Genomic DNA, 21,207 nt, shown 5'->3' with positions numbered 1-21,207 from the left:
TAGAACAACGTGCGTCTTTATTTCATCAACTTCCTATCAGTGGCGAGACTAAAATGTATTTCAACAACACGTATAAAATATAATACGTCTTACGTTTTTGTATACAAACAGTAGAAACATTTTCATCTCAGGACTTTATTCAACTATAAGTGAATAATTTGGGGATCATCTAAAACAGAAATGCTCATTGGATATTTATCATCCCAACCTATCATTTTAAAACAGAACATTAAAACTATGGTCTCATTTTAGCGTGGAGAAAGTGTTTGTAGTTAAATCCTAGGCCCGCCAGTAGGCTAGTCCAAGAAATTAATTCAAAAGGGTTTAGGAATTCGCAATTTACCCAAGGGTCCCATTGAATCCACATGTCCTTGGCCCCTTGCATGTTAGTGGCGCGCGGACCCAGGTGGGGTGGGGGAGGGGGGTAATCCGTTATATGGGCTAAGTAGGTATGTGCGGTCCCAAAGGGTATGGTTTTTCAACCGTTTGGGTCATAAATAGGGTATCTATTTTGGCCATTTGGTCTTAGATAGGGTGTGGTTTTGGTATGTTGTTTAGGAGAAGCTACTTTTTCATCATTATCGATAAGACCATCAACAAAATCCCTTCACAATGCCTTTAACATCAGTCTGAGCTAGGTAACTAATTATGAGACAGGTCTGAGACAGGGTATTGATTTAAATAAGGTATCAAATTTTAGATCAGGTCATAATTAGGATAGGAAAAATCACAGATTTTGATCTTAAATAGAGTAAAGGTTTTGGGAAAAGGGCCGCACACTCCCACCCGATATTTCTGAGAGTACCCCCCCCCCCGGGCGCGAGGAGACCTCACATTAAAATTCCACGATAAAATCCGGTCGCGTGCAGGGTGAAACCTGCGGCAAACTGCACCAGTAAGAATATGACATCATCTTAGCTTATTTGTCGCTTTGATCCAATCTGAAAAACAACGGAGAAATCACTGTATTACAATACCGTGCAGGTTTTCAATAAAAACATGAAGGGAAAAGGGGGGAGGGGGGGGGGGGGAGGAGTATGAAACTGGCCATTTCCGAGAATATTTTTGGGGTTAGCGTTTGCTAATATTTTGTGGTTGACTAGTGTTATAAAAGGTATTTGTGGGAGGGCGTAGCCATTTGATAAGGTAGTTTGAAGTTTACATGATAATCGCATGGAAATTACATGGGAACTGTGAGGTTAAAATCCAAACTCTTGCTGTAAACAGACCTAAATGTACATGACTTCGTTTCTTTTGCAACTCATGGCCGCACGAGGCTGAGCAATTCCTTCAACTTAAAAACCCCTATTTGCAAAACCTCCGCATTTCAGGCTTCCTGTTTTAATAGGATTGTCAACCTATGGAATTTTACCGCATTTCAGGCTTCCTATTTTAATAGGATTGCCAACCTATGGAATTTTACTTGTAAATCTGTGCCTTAAAGTAGCCTTTCCAGTACCGATGTTTTTAAAAACTTTTTAAAACAAACTCTGACCAGCCTTTTGCGAGCAGCTCTTGGTCGCTTGTAAGATCGTGCGCATGCCATCGTCCATAGCGCAAACTAAACATTCATATATTTTATTGTGTAATTTTTAGCTTTCGTAACTAAATTTTCTATTTGGGCGGCACCTTGCATGGCTCCTTTAGTCTCGTTGGTGCTTGCCCCTTTGGGTATTATACCTTTTCTTTCGTTTATTATTTTTTTTTCCTTAGGGCACTGCTTTTTCACGTAGTTATGTATAAGATAATTGAAACCCAAAACAGTAACTCGATAGACAGAGCGAAAATCACAAACTCATGACAAAATTGGCAAGCGCGGGAAATGTCACCTGATAACAAGCAAACGGTGGTAAAGGCGGGAACGACCATTTAGCAAAAGTTAAACATAGCTGGTGGAAAGCGGGGGATGAAAGTAAGTTAAGTCAGGATTCATTAGTCCCGGGGGAACTCCTATATAAAAAGGACGGGGGCGCTCGTCGATAATTTTGAAAAGAATCCCTGAGAGCTACCAAGATCTTGTTTTGTGGGCGTGGCTTAAATTTTTTTTCACCCCTAAGAGGTACCAATTCTCAAACAAAACCTTAACTGACATTGACTTTTTTCGGCGCAATATCCTAAACGATACCGCAAAGGCTCTCGCTGTGGGTCTTTATTGGCTGAACACCCTAAGAGGTAACTTTCTTAACCTCTAAAAGGTGCGACGCGTACCCCCGTCCTTGCCATATGGGCGTCTCCCCTCGGGTCAATAGTTTAACTTTTGCATCTGATTTACCAAAACAGACGAAAGGAAAGAACACGGTCCATGAGTTGTTTTAAACCAAAACAGGCGCAAAATAACATTCAGTTCAAGTCATTCTGAAAAGCTTGTCATTCAAGACAAGGTAATGACCTCAACCTGTAACTGCCTGAGTTGGTTCCTCGCATCTGGGAAAATACAGATACTTGTCAGGGCCTGCAGGGAATTCAGCAAACACTGACGATTCACTCACCTTGGTTTCTTTCGTCTGTCGAACTCAAAATAACTAAACAGAGTCGACGACGCTCCAGAGATCTGTGAATCCTTTGGACTGTTTGACTTTGATTTCTTTTTTGTTAATCCCATGGAGCGACATCTGCCAAGACCAGTAGTTCTTGTTCCTTTAGAAGCAAAGAAAAAAGACACTTTTTTTGGACCGTCCTCGTTATTTTCAGTCAGACGTTGCTTCAAGTAAAGGAAAGGAAGAGTTTGCGCTTCTCTTTGACCAATCAGAAAGTCGAACGAGCATGCTCTAGACGTTCTGATGTCAAAAAGTCGTCAACGATACAGTGTAGGTCACTGTACCTCGGTTACTTGGCAACCTAGGTTAAAAGCCAATTGTACTATCGATTCTCGAAGACAGGAGATCGACCGGAAAAACGTTTGTCCTTAAGCGACTTTTTCCCCACAGGATATACTTTAAAAATGTCCCATCGACATGTCGGAGTGCCGAGCTGAAAATCGTACGGTTGGGCAGCAAGTGCATACTTCGAGAAAGATGGAATGCTAATCGCGAGGGATAAGGAAAAAAAAACTGAATTCCCTTCGGGATTCAAACCAATGATGTCCCCAACACCGGGCAAGCGCTCTAAGCTCTGAGCTACGGAGAGACTCCTCGCAAACAAGGCAAAAGACCATATTCGTATTCTCGGTGACTCACTGGAACTAGCTTGCAATTTGAGGCTCAAGTGGGGAATATCATTAAAAAGAGATCGATGTCATTTGCATTTGAAACGACTCCCGCGCTAGCCTCAGTTGCAAGCCAGTTCCAGTCCTATACCGAGAATACGAATGTGGTCGATTGGTTCCGATTTTACCGCGACGTGTTTTGAGGAATTTTTTCAGCTGTGGGGTCTTTGGTACAAGAGTATTAATAAGAGCAAGAGTAGTGACACGTGCATTTTCATCATTAGTGATACATTGCTCTTTCCAAAAAGTTGCGTCGCTGTGGAAACAAAACCTTGCTCGTGCAACAGCACAAGGACAAGCGCACTGGTTAATTTAAAGATTTTATAGCAAGGATGCTTTTCATTCTAAACATTATTTAAAAAAAAACAAACAAACAAAACAGTACTAATAATACTAAAAATAGCTGAAAATAAAATGGTGGTACCTCCTTTAGAATTCAGCCGAACCAGTTTCTTCATGGTCTGCAGCAGAGGGAAAGAGATAAAGGTTTTAAAAATGCCTGAAATATGGGCAAGTGGTGACTTGGCAAATATGGGCAAGTGGTGACAAGGTTTTCTTATGGGCAAGTCTACGTGTGTCGTAGAATTTTGAAAATGTAACGATAACACGAGCTGTCATAGGATGCAGTTCAATTGGCTACGTTAACACCGCTATGATATCAGATTAAATTCTCCAAAGTAGACTTGACCTTGTATGGTTATATCACCTCATAACCAAACAATAAATAGACCACATTCGATATATCAATGTGTCTCTAAGACTGCTGGGGGTAACCCTGCGATGGACTCGCATCCCATCCATGGGAGAGTAGAAATACTCCTAGTCGCTTCATGCTACAGAAACCGGGATAAGCTCCGGCCTGATGGGCCACTTGGCTCGTATACAGACTTTACTCACCTCTTGGCAGGGCTGTGCTCTAGAGGTACTCAGGCACCACAGGCGACTAACTCTCGCCTTTGGGCAACTGGACAAACTCACTTTTTTCATATAAGCTTAGGTGCTGGGCACCCAGGATTTCATGGTTAGGAACCTTTAGGCTCCCCTTAATTTTTCTTAGACCACAGCCTTGTCTAAGGCTTTCAGGACAAACTGCTATCTTTGGTGGTGTTTTCTTTGTATCCAAGTCTCTTGGGAATTGAGGGACAACGGAAACTTACCAAAGTTGCAATTTTGTCCTGAAAGCCTCGGAGCCATGTTACAATATCGATATTTTTACCATAATTGCTACTAATCTCGCAATCCAATTGGCTAATTTGCCGTTGTCGATAAGAGTCTAGACAACGCTGTTCGCGTCAATGTGTCAAGCAATGCCTTTTTCAGCTCACGCTCTGAAAAAAAAAATACACTTTCTTTGACGTTGATATTGTGGTAAAAAACAAATCGAAATGTGCACGTGGTTTAGCGTGGTCTGTACTCTTATCGACCACGATACGCGTCATCACAGTGGTCACAAGACCGCGCTAACCCACATCCGATTTGTTTAATCGAACATGGCCACGATCAGAAGACGCAAAATTTCTAATAGGTTTTTTTTTTCTCACAAAGGGCATCAACATACCTTGGTTCCCGCCGCACTGCCTTGCATACGAGGTACATTTCCTCCGAAGGACGGTGGGGTAAGGCGGAAGACACCTGACTGTGTAGGGGTGGGTGTCTCACCGTCTGTACTCATCTCAGTATCTGACAAGTACCCACTATCGACATCTATCACCTCAATTGACTGCACGGGTATACCATCCTCAGCTTTGGTGTTCTGTCTCAAAGACTCCGATGTTTGATTATCACGTTTTCTAGTCTTCATAGATCCCCTGTAGCCAAAACGTTTATCCAAGTCTGACTCATCGGATTTCTCAGCGTTGGCATTCTGTTCATCCCGTATGTTTGGTGAATGACTTGTTAACACGCTTTGCTTTTGCAGTTGTCTAGGGGAACACTTCAGCGTCTGCGAGGTGTTACTTTCTTGACTCATAGATTGTTCCTCCCGCTTGTGTTTCGAATACTCAAACATTTTCTTTTTGGCTATCGGACTTTCGTTCGACTCTCCACAAGTCCTTAGTTCATTCTCTTTGTCATTCTCCTCCATATCCTGGTCATCGCTACAATTCGTGGCAAGTTCACTGTCGCATAACTGTTCCTCCATGTTGTCTTTTAAGATGGTAAGAAGACCTCCAGGTTGTGATGTACTTGACGTGGTTGTATCTCCTTCGTCTTCTTCAGTTTCTAAACGTGTTTCATCTGCTGGACTTTCCTGCTTTGCATCTGAAGAAGAATCTGACGATTCACGTCTTCCAGTGATGTTGAAATACCTTAAGAAAAACAGTGGGTCGTGAAATAATTGGTCAAAAATTTAATGTACATTGAGTGATCTGATTAGAAATATCTTCCCAAATGTATGTTCGCTCACGCATTGGCAGCTGTTTCAGTGCATTTAATTTGATAATCGCAGTAAGCAGAGCTATCCTTATTAGCGCAAAAATGTAATTAACGAGGCATAACTGAAAATTTAGCCATATTATGAGCGGCAAGGGAAGTCTTTGAAAAGGACTTGTTGTGACTGACTTTTCAACAACTCAAGCGGACATGAACTACGCTCCTTGACTCTGAAGATGACCTCCGTTTAGGATGTCTAAATGTCAATCACCAACAACTGTTCTTTTCAGAACTAGCCTCGCCACAGTCTGGCCAGAGACGTAGACGTTTAGTTCCTCGCCATAGTCTGCCCAGAGACGTAGACGTTTATTTTGTTATTACAAGTTATTTATCCTCGAGCGCTGGAGAGCGAACGCGGAGCACTAGAGTGGCCGCGAAGAGGGCGGGGCTACCCCTTGCGTCCAGGCTTTTTCAAATCCCCTGCGGATAATAATTCGAATTTGAGTTTTGCTTGTGAACTTGACAAACACAATACAAAACTGATGGTCTGTGGCCAGAATACGATAACATGTTTTACCCTTCGCATTTCTAAGCTAGTTTGCAATGTGTTGCGATGAAATTTACAGGCTCGCCTGTAAAGTATCAACAGAATCAAGAAGAAGCAAGTGAAAAATATGTTCCAAGAAGCGTCCATTCTGTTCCAGTAAAACTTTGTACTAAATTTGTAACTAATACATTATGCCACGGGAATGTTACTTTATGTAACGTCTTAAATGTTAATTTTGTTTTGCCTTACTGACCTCGTTTTTAAGACGATAATTCAAAAGAATTTTGACTCTCAAACGAGGTTAGTGAGGCTAATTTAAATGCATACAAAAGAATTTAATGTTTGAAGCATTTTTTAAATGGGTCTTCATTAAGACAGAAAAAGAAACATTCATTTAAAAGCACTCGCACAGGTTCTATAAATTTCCCACTGTAGGTTATCTAGAACACCTTGCCATACAGACCTACTGACTTCAACTTTATCCTGTGACTTGACCTCGTGACCACAGACTTTAAATGGGTTCTTAAACTTTGACCTTTTCATCCCGTGACCTGACCCCGCACTAGTTGCCCGGCGTTGTAAATGCGCCGGCGGTACATGGGAAGACAGGGGCTTCGGTCTGGCCTTCAAAGCAGTATACATGTTGAAAATTGAATCATCATCAAGACTTTCCTCGTCAGTCTTTCTCGTCTGCCCCGGCGGTACAAATGGCTTCCTTGAGTTAGCGGATGGCTGAGAACTGAGCATTAGTCCAGAGAGGTTTTTCTGCACATCATACCCAGTCTTCCCTCGCTTGTTCATGACCGAGTGGCCAAAAGAAGACGTGGAGACTGGGGTGGAGGCATCTGAATGGCTGTTCTCATCAGATTTATTGTCAGATCCTAGATTGATGACCTTGGTGGTAAACAACGTGTTGTGGTCAGAAGAATTTTGAATTCAGCAAAAATAAGGATTTTCGAAGTTAAAATTAACAGCCTGAGCTAAGGCTTGATACTGCAAAAGAAAATTATCATGAAGCCTAGAGCTTTCTAAATTATACTGTTCCACAGTGTGCGAGCAGCGAGCAATGAGCAGCTCTCTGTCTCAGGAATACCATCACAGTCCAAAAGTTGGCACATTATAGTTATTCTCTAATGAAAGCACAACTAAACGGATTGCGAACCTCTCCCGAGAAATAATCTTAATTGCTTCGGGGAACGATTATATACCATTGAAACACCGACAAATTATAACCAGGTGGAAAGAAACGGCTGAACGTGACTTTCAACATGTTGCAAACTCGGCTGTAGGTGTCTAGTGGGGCGACGAAAGACTGCAGCGATGATGAACCACCCAATACTGACTACCCCCTCCCTCCCCCCGACAAAAAAGACATTTGTCTGAAAAATACGCTTAACCGATAACAAAGACATCCAAACGTAACGACTTAAAAAAAAAGGAAAGACTAGCGGAAGATAATACGTTAAAAAGTCACGAGAGCTTCAAAACCCCTCCGCTTCCTTCGGAATTCTAAAACAAAAAGTTAATATGAAGTGGGTCACAATAAAAGGCCCGCATGGAATGCCACGGCCGGGTTGTTCAAGGCACGATTGAGCTGACCCAAGGTTAGCGAGAATTTTGATTTCAATTTTGTAACTTTTCGGTGACATTTTCTGTTTATATTGTTTGCTCTTCGGTTTTGAGTTTGAATAATCTCAAACTACACAGAACATAAGCAGTGAAAATCATTTTGATACAAGAAAAATCAACTCTTCGGTTAACTTTTAATCCTGGGTTAGCGTTAACCGGCTTTTGAACTACTCGGCCCAGGTGTTTTGTGCGTACCTTGGTGTTTTGAGGGCTGAAGTCCGCCATCACTTCATTGGATATGGGGTTAATATTACCAAGTGCAATACCAGTGGCTTTCTCTCTCGTCATTGACCTGTCAGACTGTTAAGGAAACATTCCTTCAAATTAGATAGTAATTTACACAATTTTTTTTACGATCGGTGACTTTCCCGTACAATTCTCTATATATACAAGCTGTCCCATACACCACGCATGCAGAGTCGAATTTTGAGCTAGGGAAGCCTGTGATCCAAGAGGAGACTTAAAACGGAAGAAGTTACGCCTTCCTCAAAAAATACCGTTTTTAACCGTTTAGTCAGGTTTTTTGGCTGCCATGACGCTCAATAAGCCTAAGTTTTGCTGAGAAAGCCTTTTTAACCAAAAAGGGAGATTTTTCGAGGATTACGTACAAAATTGAGCAATATTTCAATTCCGGGCATGCGCATAAGCCAAAATTTGGCCTTTTTTTTTTTGCCATTAACCGTTCTCAATTTTGTTTGTTGCCCCTTTCCTTTCCTTTTTTTCTCGGCCCTTTTACTCTGGCTACCTTTTGCATTGTATGTTCTTTCTGGCTGCCGTGAAAAGTTGGATGTTAATTACGGGCGAAGGTTAGAAATGGACCTTGATCAATCATAGGCATCGTGGACCATTTAACCGCCGTTTTTGCACCAAAACTGATAACGTTTTTCGGTTTGCGACGTCGGAATGTCGTCGATATCTAAACCTGACTATTGTACGGAGAGGCCTATGCTAGCTCTACTATCTGCTTATCAAGAATATCTGATGACATTTAAATTGATGACGTCACAAGTCGTACAAAGAGCACGACCATTAATTACGTAATATGCGTAATTGGGGCTCAAAGGGTTAAGATGTAAGATCTAGTATTAAACCAAGTGGGCTCAGTTATATTTGGGGGATGAGGGAGAGGCTTGTTCAAGGGGAGGGGAGCTATTTTTACGGTAGAAGTCACATCGAGAATGTTCTCTCGCTATCACACAGTCCTTGAACGGGAAGTGATAAAGCGCTGAAAGAGAGTTCTCTGTTTACTTACCTGAAGATGCGTAGGTTGTCCTAAGGAAGATTATGTAAAAACGGAGTACTATATGTACATAGATGAAAAGATTAAACAAGAAAACAGCAATTTGAATTTGATTTCTTATTGTGTAAGGATACGGCCCAGCAAACTCTAGATCGCCAGGCTGCAAGCCTTCTGGCAGCTCATTCAGAGGAACCAGCTTCATAGAGACTGGATCAAACACGAGCTGGTATAAAAACGTCTCATCTGCCTGCTTGAAGCTCTTCTCATAATCATCAGGGACGTACATCTTGGCTTCAATTCTCAAGGATCTTATTAGCTAGGTAGATGTGATTATAAAGACATTTTTTATTGTTAGGGACTATGTTAATTGAATCCAAACCTACAGTAAATTCTACAAACTTTCCTAGCTGTGTAAAAACAATTTCAATCTTACTGCTTTTTATGAATAAACAAATGAGAACTTAGTAGTTACGAAGTGCTCGTAACTACTCTGTGTTTGTGTTTTTCTTGCTGGATTTTAAAGCAAAAGAGGCAGGCAAAATCTTAGGAGTAAACTTTTAATTGCCAAACCAACCTTGTGAACACTGGATGATTTCCTGAGTAATTTGATGGCTGTTTGGAGACCAATGCCCTTAATAGAGGGCAGGTAATCACAGCCGGACAGGATGCACATGTGTCTGAACTTCTCTTGAGTGAACTCATGCAGCTTAAGTTTTGTTAACTTGGAAAGATCTGCTAGATCAACTGCTAAACCATGACCATATGCATCCATCTTAAAGATTACCTGAAAACAAAACAAATTCTCCTTAGGGGTCTCCCTCTATGGACTTATTTAAATTTATATTTCAATTCTTGCAAAGTCACCCAGTGACAAAAGTGCAAGATTAAATAAGCAAAACTCAAACACAAAAATAAACAGGGAAAGCTCAGGTAAAATAGAATAAAATTACTGACAATAGATAAAAGTTGTCAGAGATGGTGCCCATAAATTTTGTGAGAGTCTATCAACAAGTAATCAAATGAAAGAATGTTTCAGCCAATGATAGTTCTTGGACAGAAACTATACTTATATGTGCCACAGGATGTCTGGAGCAGGATGAATTTCAATGGATGAGATGATCTGGTTTTTAGAGAAGACTGATGTTGTGCATAACTCGGGATATTAATAGCAGCCTTTATACAGAAGTGTAAGTTTAGTTCCTTGTCTCCTTTTCTCCATTGTTGACCAATTTAGTTACTTCAGGCCATTAGTCAAGCAACCTTCTTCTCTTGTACACATTCTTGTTACAAAGCTAGCTGCTCTTTGTTGAACCTGCTCAAGCTTATAACACTAGTTGGGAGAATTGGTGATCACTTTTTGAATTATCATGATCATTATTTTGTGATTATGTGTAGTTACTCGGAAATTTGATCATCAAAGTGGTCAAAGGATTTTTGTCTTAAGGGGTGCAAGTTACTGTTTGTGTTTCTCTGTGCTAAAAAATGCTTTTGTTTGCCAATCAAAGCTCTCCAGTCACAACTTCAGAAAAGCAGCTTGCTAAAAGGCAACTAGTGGAGAAATTGAGCTTGTGGACTGGCAGGGACGTAGCTAGTAACAAGCAAATCAAAACACTTGCTTCGGTCAATTTTGTATTTTTGTTGTTTATAGTCATTATAAATATCTTAAATAGCAAGGAAGGGATTCTAGCCATAGACATTGCCTCAGTCATATTTTTTCTGATTGTGTCTTGTGATGTGACTAGGAGCGGCCAGTAATGTGCTCTCTAATTCAACAACACATCCAGCTTATCAGGCTGTCTTTTAAACGAATCAACAAATTTGTATGATACAGGATTGTAAAATTACTAATAGCCATGTCAAAGTTTGATATTCATGGGCATTCATCACCTTGCCATAATAATTTTATAACCATGATTGATGCAGTTGGAAAACTTTTGAGTGACTAGGCTAACCAGCTACATGGACTAAAACTAACAGAGCAAACTTCATGGTCACCTTCAATGCAGAGAAATGCAGGGGCTGTTAAAGAAAGTAACTTTAAGTTCAACTCACATTTTTATTGTCAGGGGTAGTGGGTGGGGGGATCATGTGTACTAAAGGCATCTGTGGTCAAGTGTCGATCAACACCCTTGATCAACCATCGGTCTACATCTCAACCAACGTCTCCATCGATACTCACTTAACACTGAATCAACGTCTTGGTCGACAGTCAGTCAGGAGTCGACTTATTTTTGCAGACATGCCATAGAGTGTCAATCAATACAATGATTCAGTCGACACTCTACCAACTACCGACTAACTGTCAATAAGATGTTGATCGAGTGTCAATCTAGTGGCGACCAAGTATTGATCGAGAATGTCGATCAAGTGTTGATAGAGATGTCGATGGAGTTTCAATCAAGGGTATCCACTGAACAGTTGATGCCTTTAGTACAAATGAATTGATCTGGGGAGATGAGAGGGTCAACCACCAGCAACTTACAAGTACTGGTATAATGAAACAACTGATAGCAAGTCTGACCAACACAATACAGCTTATATGAAGACCTGTCTTGAGTTGCACACCTACCTTTTGACATCCATACACAAGTAAATCAGAGTCTTCAGATATGATGGCCTGTACTATTCCAGCTTTCATAAGATATGCCAATTGGGCGTCAGCCTCGTAAGGTGCTACTATACAGTCAACACCCTTCTTTCTACATTCCTTAAAAATGAATTATATTTATTTTAATGAGAGTAACCATTTTGGAACTAATACTTAGGGTGTAGATCAATGGAAGGAATCATGGCTCTTTTTTTTTGATATAACAATGGTGAGAGATCAATAGTGCTAAAAATCTCTTCAAGTGAGTGCACATAGACAGAGCTGGTTACTTGAATCTCATACGGAGCACCGTGTCTTGTATCCTGAGGTATCCTACACCTTGCATCTCACATCTCATATCACATTTCAAAATCTCACAAAACAACATACCTTTATGACTTCCAGGGCCATCTCAGGGGTGATATCAACACATTTCTGGAAGCATTCCAAAGCCTGTTGTCTGTTACCAGCTCGCAGAAAAGCCAACCCTTTGGCCTTGTTTTCTTGCCTTGTCCTTTCAAACACAATGACATTGTTGTTTAAGTGGCATTTGACAAGGCAGTGTCAGTTCAATACCACAGTCAACACTCTTGCCTGACTCAAAACACAAAGCATTGATTTTCTCAGCTCTGACATCAATCAGACATATTTATATATTTGTTATTTTCTTTCATACATGGAGTACATGCCATTACTGCATGACTTTTTCCTGTGATAGACTAGTATCCCATCGGGAGAAGGGGGGAGCAAAACTCCTGCAAAGTAGTTTTCTTGATGCTATAGAAATAAGGATAAGCTCTAGTGCCACTGGGATGCTTAGGTGCAATGCAGACATTCACTTTGACCTTTCCTTCCGTAGGTACCAGTCTCAACCCCAGAGCCTGTGTATTTCAAGTCAGTGCAACCAAACATATAACATCTTGGTTCCAGTTTGATTGTGCACTTGAAGTTTAATAATGGTTTCTGAACATTTATACAAAGATCAACCACTTTTATTAATGACTAACTTAAGATCTTCTGGTCTCACTCAGAAGTCAAATTCTTGGTGCTGACTGAAAAGGATTGTGACCTCTCTGAACAAGATTGACACAGTACATACATGTAGACTGGTATTGTCACTTGATACTTACTTTCTTCGTTGTGCTTCCTGTCCAGCCTTGGATGGTAAATAAGATCCATCAAAAACCAGAATTGGCTTTACATTGAAATGAAGCAGCATGTTAATGCGTTTCAAAATGTAATTGACATATCTAAAACAAAGTTGACAGATATAGTTTAACAAGTTACAATCATGATAGTCTACTTGAAAAATAGTTTTACCACAATTGCTACTAATCTCGCAATCTGATTGGCTAATTTGCCATTGTCAATAAGAGTCCAGGCAATGCTGCTTGTGTCAATGTGTCATGCAATACTTTTCTCAGCCTGTGCTCTGAAAAAAACATTTTCTTTCATGTTGATATTGAAATGTGGTTTTGTGTGGTCTGTACTCTTATCAACAATGATACATGTCATCACAGTGATCAAAATTTGTTGTGGACTCACTCGCCTGCGCCTTGTGAGTCCACAATGTTTTGACCCCTGTGATGACGCATATCATTGTCGATAAGAGTACAGACCACGCTAAACCACATTCAATTTGTAAATTAGCTTATTCACGCCAGGATAATCAGCCAGTGACACCAATGTCGGCGAATTTCTACTACAAGCTGTTTAAAAAGGTAGGTTTTAATATAAGTTTTTCAATAAAAAATAATATTTAGCATGATTGGTTGATCAAAGCATGAGAAAGTTCGCTTTTTGTGTGGGTGATGTCACAAGTTGAACGATTTTATGACTTGTATATCTGGTCTAGGGAAAACACTGTCACACAATTGACAAACGCTTACATGAAGCTTTTCTTTCCTTCTACTAGCTCCATAGCACATCCATAAGCTCCCTTGTGAAGCCAGCAATAAGCGTCCACCCCAATGACTTGGCCTGCAAAATCTTCAGCAATTGAAACAGGCTTCTGGATTGGCTTCAGTAGAGGAAGTAAGCCTTGGATCCCCATTTCTCGAGATCTTTATCACCAAGAATGATTTGCTTTCGTATGAGGTCTGTTAAAACTATTACGTTTTTCCCTCCACATTACAACTTCGACGCCATCACAGCACACGAGCAAGAAAGCAAGCTGTTGGCTGCAGAAAACAAAGAAATAAGATGTGTTAAATAGAAGTTTTGACCTTTTTCTTTGAGATTTTGAACAGATACAAGTGATTTTCGGAAATCGAAGTTTATTTCGAAAGGGCGGAAGGTGAGAAAACCGCCAAACACAAACAAAACACAACGTTTTTTCACACGCCGCCATTTTAGCTCGTACAGAGCAGCTTCTACAAAGCTGTAAATTCGATACTTTAAACCAAACAGATGCACACAGAATTGCATTCTTACCTTGTCTGTACATCATTTAACAGTCCGATTAAGTTTTTTTTCGTTTAAACGCTACATTGAGAAATTAAAAGACGAAATATTCTTCAGCTTACGCGAATAGACATACAAGATTTGGCGCCACGAGATGGTACCAGACTTCTCACCGTCAAATTCACTCGACTGGGGGTTGGTTACGATAACACCACCAAAAAAACGTAGGAGCAAAATGGCGGCCACGTCAGTTCCCCTTTATTCTCCTTCTTCGCAGCCTATTTTGGAAAACATGGAAGCTGATCCACCGGTAGATGAGTTTTCATTTGGTCCTCCGATGAGTCAAGATTCATCCATGTACTCTGGATCTATTGAAGCGCAGGAGGAATTCATGGAAAGCGACAGGAAAGATGACGACTCCAATGGCAGCCCTCGGTACAGATTTCCTTTCTATTCGCAAATTTTTAACAAGAAAAACTACGACTGGCTGCTCGAGGTGGACGAAACTGGTGATGATGAAGACTTTAAGAAGCCACTGCTGTGAGTAAAGTTTCTATAGGTTTTTGACTTTCTATTAATTCAATAATGATTTCAATTCAATTAAGCTCCTGTTTATTCTATAGCCACATGTAAGCTTATATGCCTGTGAAAAACTTAAGTTTAAGCTTTTTTTTTTTTCAATTTTCGCCAATGAAATTGTGGAGAAAAGAGTAATCAGTTAAATCAAAAACTATCCACTTCACGTTTATCGATCCACAGCATCAAAGTAATGACTTCAAGTTGTACAGTATGAACTGTGATGTTCAGCTTATGGTGAAGATCATGCATGAAAAAGATATTCTTCTCCTATCAGAGACACAAGCACACGCAGCAAATCGTTTACTTATTTCTTGTTCTACTTTTCTAGTGAGGAACTTGACATTGATTTACAAGATATTTACTACAAAGTTCGCTGTGTAGTGTTCCCTCTTCCATCCCTGGGGTTCAAAAGAGATGTGCTAAGGGACAGCCCTGATTTCTGGGGTCCTTTGCTTGTGGTGCTGTTGTATGCAATGCTGGCATTGTTTGGACAATTTAAGGTTAGTTTTGTTGAATTCACGTTGCGTTTCAGCCAGGCTTTTAACCAGGAGTTTAAAAGTGGACATTTCCAATGTGCTGCAGGGTCTGCTCAAATGGACAATTTATAAACTTGAGCAAGATGTGAAAAGATAACATAATTTTTTTTAAAAAGTTGGTGTCCACGTGATGCCTAGACACCCATCTGGCTAAAAGCCTGGTTTCAGCAGTTTCACCTTTTCGTAAATCGTATGAAAGGGTTAAACTGCTTTCTGAGAGGGATCAATAATGTAATTTCTCCATCTCAAAACTAGCTTTAAAAGAAATGTATTGCAATTGGCAAGGAGAATTGATTTTTTGATCATATTTGAGACTGATACGGGGAGCAGTTTTTTTTTAAAATCTGAACAGTCTGCACAAGAAATCCTGGAAATCTCTTTGAATAACTGTTAACTGAATACAACTCCTTTAGAGGCATGAAATCTGAATTAAAAATATCCTCCCCCTTAGAGGAGGGGGACATTGGGGGTTTCTGAACACTGCAAAAAAAAATTCGGCAAATACTGCAATATTGCAAAAAAATCGCGTCGTACCACAACACCAATCAGCCAAGTCGAGACTCAATATAATACCAAAACTACTACTCTGTGTGTTAAGCTTAGCGCATATAACACAGAAAGAACAATTAGGAATTTGTAATTTTCGATTTAGTCAAAGTCTGCATACGAGTCAAGTTGCCCATCAGGCTGGAGCTTATTCTGGTTTCTGTAGCATGAAGCGACTACATGTAGGAGTATTCCTACTCCCCCCTGAATGGGATGCTAGTCCATCGAAGGGTTACTTGCAGCAGTAAATTTGCTGGTACCCATTTATACACCTGGGTGGAGAGAGGCACTGTGAGGGTAAAGTGTCTTGCCCAAGAACACAACACAATGTCCCTGACCAGGGCTTGAACCTGGACCGCTCAATACGAAGACGAGCACACTAACCATGAGGTCACCACGCCTCTATGATCCATTGGCATGTTGGCTAATAATAATTGATTAACAAAAATTAACTTACCCTTTTCCAATCGGAAACTGGAAAAGGCTTGGAAAAGTAAATGCTGGAGGACTTGGAGGATAATTTTTAATACCATCCAAAATGTCAAAAACTGCATCCCACAAGTTCAGAGAATACCGCAATATTGCAATTCGGGATTAACATTACTGAAATACTGCAAGAAAAGTTGTCCAATACTGCAAACTGCAATGTCCCCCTCTTAAAGGAGTGACAAAGAATGTATGAATTATCGCTAATGAAAAAAACGGTTTTAGAGTATTTCAGTTTCTTGTCTAGAGAAGTAAAGCTGGGTTAACTGTCTAATGAAGTAATACAGGAAGACATGTTTGTTAATTTATATTCTTTGTATTGGTTGTTGTGTTTGCTGAGATAAAAAAATATGAACATTAGGTGTTTTATCAACAGGTTGTTTCATGGATTATAACAATATGGCTTCTGGGTTCTCTCATCATCTTCCTTCTGGCCAGAGTACTCGGAGGAGAAGTAAGTTATCTATCAGCTTGATGATTTGCTACCATTGTTGGCAAATACATGTGCATAGCAAATGTAATTTCTCCATACACCATGAAGTGTTAACTTTGTAATTGAGAAGTTCAAACAGTACAGGTCACAGATCATATGATGTCATTTTAAGGGATCCTGTGACTGCATACATATAAACTTAATTTATGCCACAAAGTAGCAAAACTTTGAATCCTTTTTTACTGATTGCAATAACAAAGTGGAAATGTGGAGAAAGAGAAATGTTTAGGAATTTCCAGGACAGTCTACCATTAAAGAGCATTTATTTGAAGGGCAATTAAAATTTCAATATAATAGAATAGAATAATTATCAATATGTTAATTAAAGAGAAAATGGGATGGTAAACAATCCTATTCATATTCCCAATGTTAGTCGCAAATTTTAACAGAGCTTTATCAACCTATTGTAGGTGAATTACTCTCAGTGCCTGGGTATCATTGGTTACTCACTTATCCCGCTGGTCTTGACTGCTGCTGCTCTGCCATTGGTTCATTATTTTCCCATGGTTAGCTTCACTGTCAAGGTATTATTACTAGCAAACAAGTGTAGAGTAGGAAAAGTTAACTAAACATGCCAGTGTTCTGAAGTCATGTAGCTTCAAGTCATAATTTTTACTTGCGGAACACCATGCTGTCCTGTTACAGATCAGTGACATTTTTACTATTCTTTCCTGTAAGGACATTTATGGGCAACAAATATTTAACAAATAGTGGGCGAGGGTGGGCAAAACATTGTGATTTGTCATGGGTGAGCAGACCAATTATTCGCTGAAGCCAAAGGCTTAGGCAAATAACTGATCTGTAAGACACTGACAAATCACAATATATTATTTGTAATCACCAAGTTCAATAACTGCTCTCAGGGCTGTCAATAAGGGCCTTAACCTGTAGCACCTGTTATGGCTGAGCATGCTTGATGGACCCTTGTTGTTATGGGTGAACTTGGCTTTAGTTGATAGAGTTCACCCATAAAGTGACAAATTTGTTACGGGTGTGAAGATCACGGCTACAGGTGAATCAAAACTTAATCATAGCCCTGACTTCTATCATTCAATCACCAAGTTTCTTTCCATATTTGAATTACTCTCTGAAAGCCTAGGGAAGTGATCTACCATTTTTGTCACAAGAGCATGGTTACAATTATGCCTGATTGGAATATTATTTCAGGGATTTCATTAATGTTTTCAGCAGAAGGGCAACTGGTTTTCACAGTTGGGCAAAACATTTTGAACTGAACTTTTTTGTAAGAAAAAATGTCCTCTAGATGGTCAAACCCGGCAGACGAAATCCTTCTCACAGCTGGCCAATTTGCCCAATGCCTGGCCCTTAATGAAACCCCTGATTATTTGCAGCAAAACTCATTTATTGAATGAAGGAATGACATTAACTCAGAAAAGAATCTGAGTTCCAGATGGGATTTGAACCCACATCCCTCTGTGATCTAGCTGGACACTCTAACAACTGAGCTACTGGAGACTCTATTGTGAGCAAGGGTGAAATGTGGGTCTTGTACTGGAACGACATCAGGCGGTCACACAGCCAAATGATGACTTGGCACATATGAACTCATAACTGCATTGCGCAGGCACATTAGAGCATATCAAAGATGCTACCAACCAACCCCCAAAGTGATCACCCTCCAGCTAGATCACAGAGGGTCGTGGACCGTTCAAATCCCATCTGGAACTCGGATTTTGTTCCAAGTTGATGTCATTTCTACATCTTAATATTCTTTGTATGTAAAACACATTAAGACAGTATTATGCATTGAGGAGACCATTATCTCTAGGCAGTTATTTGCAGGTCACATGGTGGGCTCTCAGCCAATGAAAACAAAGAAAAAATGCATCGAATGATAATAAATGTTATGGGCAAGTGATTGTATTACAGACAGAAATTGTGATATTGCTTGTACTTGATGTTGCAGAAGCCATGCTTGGCTAGCAAAACCATTGCATTGTGTTTTGAATCTTTTTGCTGTCCCTATTTAGACAGTCAGTTGGGTATAGAAGGCAATGCAAGAGTTAAGTAACTTACCTGAAAACACATCACAGTGACCCCTGTCATGGATTAAACCCACACCATTCAATAGCTCTTTTTCACAATTAACTTTCTTTATTCGCATTACAATATGGTCTAGCATGTATGTGAGGCAATTTCAGGCTATTTTGTAGTTTCAGCCTGAAATTTTCTCACATCCACATTGGATTACATTGTATTGCAAATGAAAAAACTAATCGTGAACAGGGCTATTCATAATTCAGCTTGTTATGTAACCATTAGGTCATAGTTCTTCCAAAAGAAATGCACCTCCCAAAGGACTATATCTGACTCAAACATTCTAACACTTAAATTCACTTCTATTGTTAGTTGTTTGGTGTGGTGTGGGCGTCATACAGCGCCGGATCTCTCCTCATCCAAGACGAACTCAAGAATAAGAGACTGTTACTCATGTATCCGATCTTACTCCTTTACATATACTTCTTCTCTTTGTACACTGGTGCATGAGACAATCCATGCATTCACCTGCAATATAATGATTGATTGATTGATCTAAGTACTAATGTTGCTAGAAAATGTAGTGCTGAAATGAAAAGGGGCTTCAATCTATATGTGTCGTAATTGAAGGGGTGCTTGGGAGAAGATCGTAAGTGACATCTGATAGACTAGAAGATTCTCTCAGCGAATTGCTTTTTGCTTCCTTGTACAAAAAAGAAGAATTTTGATGTGAGATAGAGTCACTTAGGGCTTTTTCCCATGCACCCCTTAGATTGCTGGGACACTTTCCTCCTCCTCCTCCCTCTCCTTCAATGCTAGCTTGCAGCAACACAAATCAGTTTACCCAACATTCAAGGGGAGGGTGTGGTGAGAGCATGAATTCGTGTATTTTGAGCAGGAGCAAAGTGTCCCAAATAACTGTGGTGGTATTATAGGTCATGTTTCTCTAGATGATTCTCTCAAACCTGATCTCGAAGCAAAATAAAATCTTAAGATAGAAGGTACTTAAAAACAATAATCAAACTCAAGACAAATACAATATAGGCATGAAGGGGGTAATATGGTCCAGTTAGAGAAAAGCAAAACTTGTTGTTATTGTTGTTGTTGTTGCTTTATATAGAATAGATAGAATTTTTACCCAGCCTGTCACGCAGTGCGTGCAACCCTAATACCGGCTGTCTTCTAGACTGGTAATTTAGCCGATAACTCTCGATTTATTGGTTTTCCTTTCTTTGATATTTTAAGCTTGGAGCCCGTAAATTTCGTTTCTCGCTGGGTAGTAGACAAGGAAATGATGGGATTGCTTTGAAACTGCCTGAAGACTTAGGGGAAGTTTGTATTTGGCAGATGTAGTGGTAAAGACTTGCGACAAGCAGGGACGTGAGTAAGGTTAGGATTAGCGGTAACATGGATATGTACAGTTTGCCTTGTAACTTACAGGTACTGTAAACGTTTTTAAATTTACAAATTTCAGATTGGCAATAAGGTTGCGCGAGAACTCTCGTTTGTACCCTGTGAGTTTTGAATTCTATTTTCCATTATTGGGCTTCAGGTAGTTTTTTCGTTTTAGGTAACATGTTAAGTTTAAAATCTCAGGTTGTTTTCGATACAGCTCTACTTATTTTTTCCCTTCACAATTCGACTGTACTGTACGAGTTGTAGACTAGCCAAATAACTTATTTACCAAAAATGTAAATACCGAAACTGGGAATAAAATATGGTATTGACGGATTTCTGTCGTTGTAACCTTTTCTTATGTTCAAACTTTGTTCATTGTCAAACCCATAGGCGTACAGTTATGTCTGAAAAATTACACAATTCATTTCTGATTGATGGAAATTAACAATAGGTAGTAGGTCCAGTCGTACGTTCATGGGGGGTAGGGTGGGAACGCGAGTCCCATTCGGCTGGGTAGCGAGAAGTTATCACTCGAGCCTAAGAGCGAAGTAAATTAGAAAGACTGTAAATATTCAATGTAGGAGTGTTCAGGAGAAATTGTCATTAATTTTTAATATGGTTGAACACTTTTCTGACATTTGAATGCATGTATGTAACTTATCAGGGTTGTTTCCGCATTGCATTATCGTCAAACCGGAGACATCAAGAATCAACCCAGCTGTTTCTTCTTCGACAAATAATTGCGGGTATAATTCTTAGCTGCACTTAAACTGACCATTTCTCTGTTTTTCTGGGACGTGTTGAGCTGAACCAAATACAACTACGTGTGTATTGAGAGTTCCTGTGTACGTTGGGAACATCCGCACCGCAAAAAGGGAAAAAGTAAAGTTTTCACAAGAAATACTTCCCACTTCCCTTAAACCAATAATTTTCTTGCCACAATTATCCCAATTACGCAAGATTGATGTTCCAATAAGTCTGTCTGTGCCGTGAAAGTGAAACCTGTTTCTGCCAATGGAAACTTCCCCTTGCTCTCTGAGGTCAGACAAAACTATCTGGGACCGCTCGTTAGTCCTTGTCTGTGTTTTCTGTCCCTTTGACAACAGCAACAAAAGAAGGGTATTTGTGCCAAGAAAGAGAGAACAAACAAAGCAAGGTCGGATAGTGTCCATTGAGCTGATGTAAATTAA

General features: G+C 40.0%; 2 protein-coding genes across 3 annotated transcripts; one reads left to right on the top strand and one right to left on the bottom strand.

Annotated features, from left to right (window-relative positions):
- Window positions 1-14,144, bottom strand: LOC110046728 (uncharacterized). Of its 2 annotated transcripts, XM_020752422.2 has the most exons (13): window positions 14,012-14,144; window positions 13,468-13,758; window positions 12,709-12,828; window positions 11,969-12,092; window positions 11,561-11,698; window positions 9,566-9,775; window positions 9,126-9,307; window positions 7,947-8,043; window positions 6,586-7,016; window positions 4,764-5,511; window positions 3,630-3,666; window positions 2,490-2,637; window positions 1-941 (listed from the first exon to the last, which is right to left on the bottom strand). In XM_020752422.2, the coding sequence occupies exons 2-13, from the start codon at window positions 13,629-13,631 to the stop codon at window positions 920-922; spliced, it is 2,421 nt and encodes an 806-aa protein (XP_020608081.2). In that variant the 5' UTR covers window positions 13,632-13,758; window positions 14,012-14,144; the 3' UTR covers window positions 1-919. The 2 variants fall into 2 exon arrangements, with proteins under 2 accessions (XP_020608081.2, XP_020608082.2); XM_020752423.2 differs by lacking the exon at window positions 9,566-9,775.
- LOC110046730 (protein YIPF4-like) lies at window positions 14,121-20,350 on the top strand. The gene is made up of 5 exons (XM_020752426.2): window positions 14,121-14,521; window positions 14,889-15,060; window positions 16,505-16,582; window positions 17,032-17,145; window positions 18,992-20,350. Exons 1-5 carry the CDS (start codon window positions 14,136-14,138, stop codon window positions 19,127-19,129), a joined length of 888 nt encoding a protein of 295 aa, XP_020608085.1. The 5' UTR covers window positions 14,121-14,135; the 3' UTR covers window positions 19,130-20,350.
- The last annotated feature ends 857 nt before the right edge of the window (window positions 20,351-21,207 follow it).

This window comes from Orbicella faveolata, unplaced genomic scaffold, assembly GCF_042242905.1.
Source record: "Orbicella faveolata isolate gen_17 unplaced genomic scaffold, um_ofav_v1 contig_24, whole genome shotgun sequence".
NCBI classification, from domain to species: Eukaryota; Metazoa; Cnidaria; class Anthozoa; order Scleractinia; family Merulinidae; genus Orbicella; species Orbicella faveolata.
The sequence above is the reverse complement of the archived record's forward strand: the minus strand, read 5'-3'. Positions and strand labels throughout refer to the sequence as shown.